Here is an 11516-nt window from a genome sequence, read left to right on the forward strand (position 1 = left end):
TCTGTATTTCTGTTCATCTGTGTTTCATGTAGAAATAAATATGTTTGATTGGAACGAGCCGAAAATGAGAAATCAACCAGGCAATTTGGACAGCTGTACTTGGGTAATAATAACCAACAGCGAGGTGTTTAGAGATTATTAGCCATCATCTTTGCAAAACAGATTGCCTTATCTATGGCATGATTCCAAAACAAACCACAGCTAGTAAGACCAAGGTATAAAAGTGAGTGAAGAATCTTCGAGAAGAACTCACAGACAGCTGAAGACACAAGAGCTTCCAGATTCTAAAGGTAAAATGACAACAGCACTTTACTCCCTGGAGTTATATCTCTTGGAGAACCTTCATCTCTTCAATGTGCGTTTTTTTTTCTTTGCTTTTAGTGTTGTTGCTGTTTATGTGAATGCTTTGTTTTTTTTGTTTTTATATTATTTACTTTTCTTGACTTTCTCCATTTTTAACATCTGGTTTAGATAATAAAGTTGGTATGACTGAACATTTGTAAACGATATATGTGAGGACAGTGCAGCTTATTGATGTTTGTGTCCCCATTGGGAAGATTCACTCTGCAGAAAATTATGAGAAATCCAAAATTTTCCATATATGACCAGAAGAAGAGGTTGGGATAGTGTTCCCGTGTCTAAGAGGGGAATTCTCCTTATTCTAATAACTAATGTATCTGTAGTCCTTTGGACCTCGTTTTTCCAGCTCACTGTCATGCCAGTGAAGTGAATCATTTTTTTGTAAAAAAAATTTTTGTTGATTCCCACTGCAGCCTCCATAAAGATTCTAGACAAGTACTAACTATCCCCTAATGTTAAACACCTGCACTTTGCAAGTCATGCCCCCGTGAAAAAAGCACCTGGGCCTGATGATTGGCTGCTCATGTACCAGGCACTGCATTGATTGTTCCCCCATATCCAAATGTCCTGCAATTTTCAAGGTGGCTGCAGATGGGAGGAAGCAAAGTGTGTTTGGTCACCTGGAGGTGCTGGCCATTTGTCAGGGAAGGGGTGGGGGGATGTTTTAACACAGCTTTGCTTAAAAAGACCCTGTCTGTCTAAAGGCCACTTTATATTCTCTCTACTGTGGCCATGACTGCAAAACACCCAGTGCTTCTCAGTATGGGGGTGATTGTGACCTCCTCACATGATGCAATGCTTGGGCCTGAGCGGTCAATCTATAGAGTGAAAGAACTATAAAAATGGGGTGACATCACCACTCCATCTAAGCTTTGGCACATTAATGGTGGCTACCATTGAGGACGGGGTGGTGGTGTAGTGCTAGAGAGATGAGCATTAAGTCATCTGGGGGTTGGCTTTATATGAACATTGCCTCCTAGCTCTGAATATGGAGACAAAGTCCTTTTAAGAGGTTAGGCACCACCAGACTTGATATTCTTGAGTAGAGAGTGGATCAGCTGGTTGCTTTTATTTAGAGTTATATTATGATATATTATATTTGATAGAAAATAGTTCTGAGAGTGTCCATAAAGTGCCCACCACTCTCCATAGCTCTCTCATGCATAGCTGTATGATTTCCACCTCGGGTCTATCCTCTGAAAGATCAATGGGTGGTCAGATCTTGCAAAGCCCAGTTGAAGCTTTGTTTAATTATTGCAGTCAGGTTGCAAAGGTCATAAAATGGTCATAAAAAAGGTCACAATTTTAAAAATTATAGGAAAGTAACTTGCTCGGGGGGTTTTGTAGGATACACAGATGTGGGTCCTTCTGAATCTTATGAGAAAGCAATTGGTACAATGATGTACTGGCATAAAAACCAGCTAACATTTCAGGTCAATGACAGATGAAATGTGACTGGTTGCTACAGGTTACTTTGCTTTGTGCTATCTTTTGGAATATGCCTGATGAAGCCATGTGAAAAGACACGTTCTCTCTCTCTCTCCGTAGACATGCTCCATCTACTGCTACTACTTCTGCTGGGAACAGCCTATGCTCAGGAACCCGGTGAGCTGACAACCCATATATATCATAGCAGTCTGAAATGTCATGATCTATTGCTTTTTTGTTGCTCCTGTATTGTGTATTATATTTTTATAATCATGTTTAAAAAAACTTTGTGAGTGCATCCTCCAGTGGTCATCCATAAGTCAGATGGACCATCATGAGATATCCGTATGTTAGAATGTGCAAAGGCTATCAGTAAATTGATTAGAGCCTCCACTCTGATGGCTGGAGTTTTGGTTTATCTAAAGCCCAAGTGGCATTAAACCCAAAAATAAAAATGTAATATATTGCAGCTTATTAATTCTTAAAGCATAACTAAAGGCAACATTTTTTTTTGATAGCGTGGAGATGGATTAGAACACCTTTTAGGGGTCATTGCTGTCTGTGCCCCCGTTGGGGAGAATTACCCTCTTTATTTGCCCTGTTTACCATTATCATTGAAAATAAAAGAAAATCCCAAATGTTGGGTTGTCCCCAAAAAAGGGGGAAATCTTCCAAAAGGGACACTAGTTCTGTGGGACCTGGGTCTTAGAACCCTCCCTTACTCTATCCAAAGTGAAAAAAAAAAATTGCCTATAGTTCTACTTTAAATGTGGTGGCTGCATTTGTTTTCCTTTTAAGGCTGTTTTTTTCTTTAATTTTACCTGGTGATCCGGCCAGTAATACACCTTCCTGTCCTAGCATGGCTCCCCTCTGGATGAAGGAACATCGGAGACACCTTGGGACAGCGGAAATGTCAGTCTGTCAGATGCACTTGCAGATTTAGATGGACTTGACTAACAAATTAAAGCTGGATGTTTTTCCTTTTGAGATAAAGGTTTTACATACATAAATAAATAAAAGCTCATCATTGTAAGCACCCCTGTCAGTGTTAATTTGCTTGTCCCAACCCTCTAACTGCCACTTTTGCTGAACAGTTTAATCTGATAAAGGAAGTTGAAAAATAACAGACTTACTGGCTGCATCACCAGGTGAAAATCAAAGAAAAAAAGCTTAATAAAAAAAAAAAAACTGATGCAGTCACAAAATCTATGAATTGGTAAGCTGTGATATAATTCTTTCATATTATATCAAAAAGAGAAAGAAATTGCACTAGGTGCTAATCATAAATACTGATGAGAAATGAAATAAGGCACCGTGAAGGAAATCCTGCAGCTAAAACACAATAACCCCAATACAAGGGCACATAAAATATATCAAAAGGGACAATGTAATGCAATCCAATATATAAAAACACTTACAAACGAAGTGACAAGATAAAAGTCCTGAGCTGTTTAAAACAAAAATGCGCATGCGTGGTGCGTGTTAACGTTGTGACCCTACGGCCGTTTCGTCACAACTGACGTCATCAGGGGTACATATATGAACTCTTTTTTTGTCAATATTTATTTCTTTTGTCACTCATACTTAGTTTTGTATACACCCATCCAGGGTATGGTTTCACAATAGTTAATATCACTCACTGATTTATTATCCATTAACCTTTTAGGTCTCAACTTAATAATTTATATATGTATACAACACATGTGTTATTTTTCACTAGCCCAGCGCTACATTGTCCCCTTTCATATTATATGTTTAATAATTGTTGGGTCTAGCATCACTTTCAGTTTAACCTCTTCAGCCCTAGAAGGTTTTACCCCCCTTCATGACCAGGCCATTTTATGATACGGCACTGCGCTGCTTTAATTGACAATTGCGCGGTCAAGCAACGCTATAAGCAAATTGATGTTCTTTTTTTCCCCACAAATAGAGCTTTCTTTTGGTGGTATTTATTCACCTCTGTTGCTTTTTTTTTTTTTTGTTTATAGTGCAAAAAAAAAATTAAAAAACCCAATTTTGAAATATATATATATATATATATATATATATATATATATATATATTTTACTTTCTGCTATAAAACACATCCAATAAAAAAATGAAAAAAATCAAATTTATTCATCAATTTAGGCCAATATGTATTCTGCTACATGTATTTGGTAAAAAAAAATCCCAATAAACGTATATTGATTGGTTTGCGCAAAAGCAGTTAAATCGGACACTAAGTGACACTTTTTGGGGACCAGTGACACCAATACAGTGATCAGTGCTAAAAATATACACTGTCACTGTACTAATGACACTGGCAGGGAAGGGGTTAACATCAGGGCGATCTAAGGGTTAAATGTGCTCCTTGGGAGTGCTTTCTAACTGTAGAGGGGTGCTTTGACTGTGGGGAGACAGAGTTCTGTGTTTCTGCTTAGCAGAAGCACAATATCTTCATCTTCCCTTCTCACAGAACAGTGATCTGCCTTGTTTACATAGGTAGACCGCTGTTCTGCCTCTCCGGAGAAGGATCCCGTCCACCGGACCCGTTGATTGGCTCCCGATGTGTCCAATCACAGTGGGAGCAGTTTGCGGGCGGCGTACACCCCAGACCCAGTGCCCAAAATCACGTTCAGGTACGTGATTTTGCGCAGGAGGGCCGCCCGGCCGCAGTATATCTGCATGAGCAGTCCTTAAGGGGTTGAAATTAGCTAAATGCATTTTAGAAGCTTGAAAACAAAAGGCATGCAATGCCCTACAGTTTGTTTTCTTCAGAAATCAGCCTCAGCCTGAGTAGAAAAGCCTGTCCCATGCCAGCATGCTTTTTTTTGGAAGCAGTGGGCTCTCTACAGTGATCCAGCAATTCCCTGCTGAGTCAGGGTCATAGCATTCCAATCAGCATTGAATATGAGCTTTGTTTATTGTAGAGCTTAAGTTCTGACTAAGCTCAGGGAGTGTTAGACCTCTGCAGAAAGACCACTGCTTCCCTACAGAGGGATCATTCTCTGCAGCATGCTGGCATGGGACCAACTTTTCTACTCAGACTGTGGCTGTTTTTTTTAAGGACAACAAACTGTGAAAACATTTCACACTTTGTGTTTGAATGCACCTGAAAAATAGCTAATTTAAATGGAAAGAATAATTGGGCTTTAATATTATGAAGGTGCGTAGAGGTGGGAACTCTTCTGATACTGAGATTTGGTTAAGGCTGGGTCACATAGTGAGCCGGACACAATCCTTCGTCATGTGAATTGGATACAGTGAAAACCCGCATCCAATTCGCATAGGTGTGAACCCAGCCTTACAAAATTCTTGAGGGATCTGATATTAAAGTGATACTAAACCCACAACAGTAAAATCAGTCTGTATATGCAGTAAAGCATGCTTGCTATACTCACTGTGGAACCTAAGGGGTTAATCCTCTGCATTGTGTAAAAAGGCTGCTTTATCCTGTATGCACAGATCCTCCACCCCCTGCACAAGTCCAGATAAGGCAGAGCCTTTGGAGTCATTCTGCACATGCTCAGTTTGGTGTGTATTGCTGGAGAGGTTTTTTTTTTTCTTTGGAGAGTGCATGTAATCAACACAGGGCCAATCAGCACTTTCCAGACATGTCCAGACAGAGGGTCAGGAGCCCTGCAGCCTCATAGGATAGCTCAGTTCAGTATGAAAACTCCTCCTACAAGCTTCACCAGGAACTGATGGAAGTTACAAGACTGCTATATACTGCTGATGAGAAAAGGTATTTAGCAGTTTATATTTACAAAAACTATTGCATTTCCATGTTCTGTGTACTGTGGGAGACCAGATATAGTGAATGCAGGGTCCTGGGTTTAGTAACACTTTAAGTACTGTCCAATTCCTCCCAGAAATATTAAATCAATTTTAGGCAGAGAGACTGTCAATCCTATTAGAATATCGGGTGAATCTGTCTCTGCACTTCCCACCCAGAGATCAATTGGCACATTGAGATCATGGTGTGGTTTGGCAACAGTTGAATTCCTAATTTTTAAACTCTTAAATATTTTTCAGAAGATTGTTTTGAAAATGACGTTGATGAACTAGTAGATCCAAGCAGCCAGGAAAATGACAATGACATGCCCAAGGACCTAGAGGAAGCTGATGATCTGCCCAAGGACCTAGAGGAAGCTGATGACATGCCCAAGGACCTAGAGGAAGCTGATGACATGCCCAAGGACCTAGAGGAAGCTGATGACTTGCCCGAGGATCTAGAGGAAGCTGATGACATGCCCAAGGACCTAGAGGAAGCTGATGACATGCCCAAGGACCTAGAGGAAGCTGATGATCTGCCCAAGGACCTAGAGGAAGCTGATGACATGCCCAAGGACCTAGAGGAAGCTGATGACATGCCCAAGGACCTAGAGGAAGCTGATGATCTGCCCAAGGACCTAGAGGAAGCTGATGACATGCCCAAGGACCTAGAGGAAGCTGATGACATGCCCAAGGACCTAGAGGAAGCTGATGATCTGCCCAAGGACCTAGAGGAAGCTGATGACATGCCCAAGGACCTAGAGGAAGCTGATGACATGCCCAAGGACCTAGAGGAAGCTGATGATCTGCCCAAGGACCTAGAGGAAGCTGATGACTTGCCCGATGATCTAGAGGAAGCTGATCTTAATGACCCTGAGTTAGAGATGAGCCACAATACTTTACTGGAATGTGACTCAGAAGCCACCTGCCATTACAGGCTCTATACCCGGGGAAGGAATTTCGGAAGTGCTCAGGTGCGTAAACATGATGGAATGTGCTCTGTTTAGGAATGCAGACATATCCCAGGAGGGAGGCATGGGCAGAAAATAGCCAATCAGATCCCAGCTGTCATTTTTGTCATGTAGATGGCCCATAGCCCTATAAGGAGGAAATAATATGGTGGCTCTCTGTCCTGTGATGTATGATAAAGAAATAAATATATTTTTGTGTTTTCATCCCAGCGTGTGTGCAAACGTCATAAAGGAAATCTGTGTTCTATACGAAATGCCTTTATCAACAGCCGACTGAGTGCTTTTGCCCGGCGCTATAATCAGAAGCTTGTATGGATTGGTGTCTGGAAACCATTTGTACGTATCAGTTTACAGATTATTTTATTTTCATTCACTGAACAATTTATGCAAGAAATATTGTGGTTGATAGAAAGTTCTCTCCATTTACCTTCTACCTGAGTTTTATGTAATCGACTACAAACAGATTTAGCAGGCCTTTTTAGAGTGCTTTTGGGCAGGACTGCAGTCTCTTGTCACTTGTCCAGAGAACAATGCTTCCAACCTAGAATTGAAAGATTCAGAACTTTCATCTGATTGTTGTGTGTGATGAAGTGCTATAGGCATGAACAAAAATGAAATGACCTTTTCTAAAAACTATATATATATAATTCCAATAAATCCATGTATATGAATTATCTGGATCTCAGTCAGTCTGAGACTGTATAATAATCATCTACGAAGAGGTCTCCAGGAAGAAAAGCAGTGAAGGTCATGGCTAGCCAGCGAGTCTCCACATATCACTTGTTGTGGACAATGGAATACATAGTTAAATAGGTTTCAAAAGACACATGTCCATTGAACCTCAATGAAATATATAGTGGTTTTATACACACTATATTGTCATAAGTATTGGGACACCTGCCTTTACACACACATGAATTTTAATGGCGTCGCAGTCTTAGTCCGTAGGGTTCAATATTTTGCGTTGGCCCACACATTGCAGCTATGACATCTTCAACTCTTCTGGGAAGACTGTCCACAAGGTTTAGGAGTGTGTCTATGGGAATGTTTGACCATTTTTCCAGAAGTGCATTTGCGAGGTCAGGTACTGATGTTGGATGAGAAGACCTGGCTCACAGTCTCCGCTCTAATTCATCCCAAAGGTGTTCTATCAGGTTGAGGGTCAGGACTCTGTGCAGGCCAGTCAAGTTCCTCCATCCCAAATTCACTCATCCATGTCTTTATGGACCTTGCTTTGGACAGCCGTCCCAGAAGAGCTGAAGCTGTTATTGCTGCAAAGGGTGGGCCAACTCAATATTGAACCCTATGGACTAAGACTGGGATGCCATTAAAGTTCATGTGCATGTAAACGCAGGCACCCTGATACTTTTGACAATAAAGTGTATGTTTACTATGATTTTCCTATGGCCTGGACTGAAATAAATATAGTTGAATAATTATGAAACAAGTGTAGTACCCTCTACTTTTAGGTAGGTGCTAGAGTAGTGGGTTTTTGTGTAGACTACCAGTGCGGGTAAATTTAGGCAGGCCTAGCTGTGAGCTAGGCCTGTTTGTTTTGATCTGGGGGCAGGGGAGTGGCTTTAGTGTAGCAGCAGGTGACTGACATGTGCCTCAGCTCTTGGGCGCCTCCTCTGTTTCCAGGGAGAAGTTTCTGGATAAGGGGCAGGGCAGAGAGCTGGAGTGACATGGAGATTGGTCAGGGCTCCCACATGCACCCCAACTAGGATTGGCAATTGGGCAGGCCTCTTATATATACCCATGGTCAGCCTGCTGTGGGAAGAGTTGTTGGGTGGATGAACTGAATCATGGAGTGTTAGACTGTCATGGTCTGAGGAAACCCCCTTTCTGGGGGGGGGGGGGTACCTCAGGCCGGGAGCTCGGAAGCTGGGAGGGAGCCTCTCTCTACATGCTCATTGAGAGGTGTCCTGGAACAGGAGCAGGAAAGAGGACAGTTAGGAGCACTGTCAGGCAAGTCTTTTAGGAGGGATCCATGCTGGGGTTGGTGAGTGAAAAGCACAGTGGAAAGCTCTGGAAGATACATGCCAGGATTTGGATGTGGAACCAGAGAGAGAGACTGCTGGGTTGTTGTGAAGTCAAGTCGTTGCAGCCAGGAGGACTGGCAGAATTTGCATTGGACATGCTGGCATCAGTAGTCCACCAAGTGCCAATTAGCACATTTATTCTTCTCATCTAAAATGGTTGCTACCACAAAGGGGACTGCAGACCCCTGCCTGTAATGGGCCATCAGGAAAACTTTAGGACTTATTCAGAGTGAGGCCTAGGCATGTGTTAATGGTGACAGGAATCCAGATTTGGACAGTGAAGTGAAGCAAGTGATCTCAAGTAGTATGCTGGAGGAGATGTGCAGGGGAAGAGACTGCCAAATTTGGATTCAAACTACATTTATTTCCATTGCTAAAGTTTAATCCAAGTTTAATCCCCTAATAAAAACAACAAAAACAAGCAAGTGTGCCAAAATGGATGTCTGACCAGCAGGGTGAATGTGTGGATGCTAGAACACGTAGTGACCCCACGAGGGCACCGCTACACATTGTTTGTGAATATGTTTTTATTTTCCTTTCTAGCCCTTAGGTGGAGCTCCTTAACATGTGTTTACCTGTTTACTCTTATGCCCCGTACACACGGTCGGATTTTCCGACAGAAAATGTGTAATAGGACCTTGTTGTGGGAAATTCCGACCGTGTGTAGGCTCCATCACACATTTTCCATCCGATTTTCCGACACACAAAGTTTGAGAGCTTGCTATAAAATTTTCAGACAACAAAATCCGTGTACACAAATCTGACGCACAAAGTGCCACGCATGCTCAGAATAAATAAAGAGATGAAAGCTATTGGCTACTGCCCCGTTTATAGTCCCGACGTACGTGTTTTACGTCATCGCGTTTAGAACGATCTGATTTTCCGACAACTTTGTGTGACCGTGTGTATGCAAGGCAAGTTTGAGCCAACATCCGTCGGAAAAAATCCTAGGATTTTGTTGTCGGAATGTCCGATTAATGTCCGACCGTGTGTACGGGGCATTAGCTGTTCTGTTGAAAAAAATCTGTTTACAAAGTCCAATAGCTAAGGCTGACATTTACACACACAGCTACGTGACTTAGCTTCCCTTCCCCCCATTACCCTCCTTGCCTTCCTACAGAATGATCACAACCTCTCTTATTGAAACTTCTTACAGTTCCATAAATACTAAGCAGACATTATCATATTATAAATTACGTTTGTGAACACTGACATAAATGTTTTTCTTTACATCCTTCTTGCAGTGCCGCACATACCGCAATATTGACGGAAAGAAATTGATATATACCAACTTTGGCAGCGGACAGCGCAAAAAGACAGGAAGATGGTGCGTTGCCCTAAACGTAGCAAGTAAGTACCACCAAATCGACTACTACTGAAATCAACAACTGGTCTCCAACTAAACTAGATATCAGCAATAAGTTCTCTGCTTTTTCCCCTCTTCGGCAGCACATATTCACCTACCCTTTGCCCCCCCCTTCCCCCTCCCACTCTGTTCAGCTCTGGGAGCAAAGAAAATCCCCAGACCTTCCAGATTTGTAGAAGCAGGTGAATCACTCGTTGTGACAGAGCTTGGGGATTGGCCCAGCGCTGTCACATGGGTACGGGTAGGTTCTATAGTTTCTTGTAAGCTCTGAGTCAAGGAACCTGGACCTTACACAGAATCTCCTCTCTTACCTCCTGTTATCCAAATGGACATGTGATGGAGTGAAGGAAGGATGAGTTTGTTTGTGGCTGGGAGGGAAGATTTCTGTGAACGTGTTGCTTTGTCCTGTATGGGCAATTCTCGGGTTCTTCTCTTAAAGTGAAACTTCACTTAAAATTACAAGTTCCACTATTCCTACTCCTCCCCCTCCTCCTCCACTAATGCAAAAAAAAAATAAAAATTGGAGGGGGAGGGGGGAGAGGGTACCTAGTTTTGACTTCCATTGGGATTGCCTAGCAACACTCAGCTTTCCACAGTCAACATTGCCCATTGCAGTCAACATGGCGAAGAACAAAATACACTAAGAACAAAACTATTGCAACTTACAGGTCTTTAGATGTGGTGGCTGCATTTGTTTTTTTTTTCGCAACGTTTTCCCTTTATTTTAACCTGGTATTCCTGCCATCAACTCACTTCCTGTGCTAAGGTGACAACCGTACTAAGCAGGGTTGTCACCCCAAGACAGGGAGTGTGTTAAGACTATGTAACGCTGTGTTAGGACTATACTGTATATCACTGTGTTGTGTGTATGCAACACAGGTATAAAAGAGCCTTGTGTGAGGAATTTAGATTTACAGGCACCCTTTCCTAACCTATTCTCCATAGTAAGATCTTTTTCACAGGAGCGCCTGTTTAATATCTTTTTTGTTTTCTTTCCTCACTCAGATGGACAATGGATTTCTGTCAGCTGCTTGAGAAAACTGCCTTATATATGCAGACTATAAACCTTCATACACCTCACCTCGGTTGGACCCAGTCTACCTTTTTATATGCAGACTATAAACCTTCATACAACCTTCAATCATCTCACCATGTTTGGACCCACCTTGCCTTTTTGCACCCCTCCTGTTCCCTGTCCCTTCCTGCCGCATGCATTTACCTTAATACAATGATAATAAATGACAGGCAATGAACAATACTGTGACTGTTAGTTTTTCATGAAGAAATAACATCAATGGTTATATGGTGATCTTGTTCAAAGTTAAAGTGTCTACTAGGGTGCCTACATTCGTTCTCCATGGTTCCACTGTATTTAGGAACATAGCCGCCCTCTCCCGCTCGCTTCTGAGATGCTCCATGGACTATGGGATTTGTACTAGTGCACTTGACCATAACTAACGTGCACTGCTCATTCCAAACAAATGGAAGTGCTATATGCAGCCAACTTGTTTGGTGGACACAGGGCTGCCAGGTGCCACTTTATCAGGACTTTATATATAAATGAATAAATAGAAAACCATCCATTGGACTAAA

The 11516-nt window shown here is 42.0% G+C and overlaps 1 protein-coding gene across 1 annotated transcript; it reads left to right on the forward strand.

Annotated features, from left to right (window-relative positions):
• Window positions 1-246: 246 nt before the first annotated feature.
• Window positions 247-11164, forward strand: LOC141105364 (uncharacterized). Its single transcript, XM_073595227.1, has 6 exons — window positions 247-290; window positions 1909-1965; window positions 5806-6518; window positions 6726-6851; window positions 9802-9907; window positions 10929-11164. Exons 2-6 carry the CDS (start codon window positions 1911-1913, stop codon window positions 10985-10987), a joined length of 1059 nt encoding a protein of 352 aa, XP_073451328.1. The 5' UTR covers window positions 247-290; window positions 1909-1910; the 3' UTR covers window positions 10988-11164.
• The last annotated feature ends 352 nt before the right edge of the window (window positions 11165-11516 follow it).

This window comes from Aquarana catesbeiana, linkage group LG08 (genome assembly GCF_042186555.1).
Source record: "Aquarana catesbeiana isolate 2022-GZ linkage group LG08, ASM4218655v1, whole genome shotgun sequence".
NCBI classification, from domain to species: domain Eukaryota; kingdom Metazoa; phylum Chordata; class Amphibia; order Anura; family Ranidae; genus Aquarana; species Aquarana catesbeiana.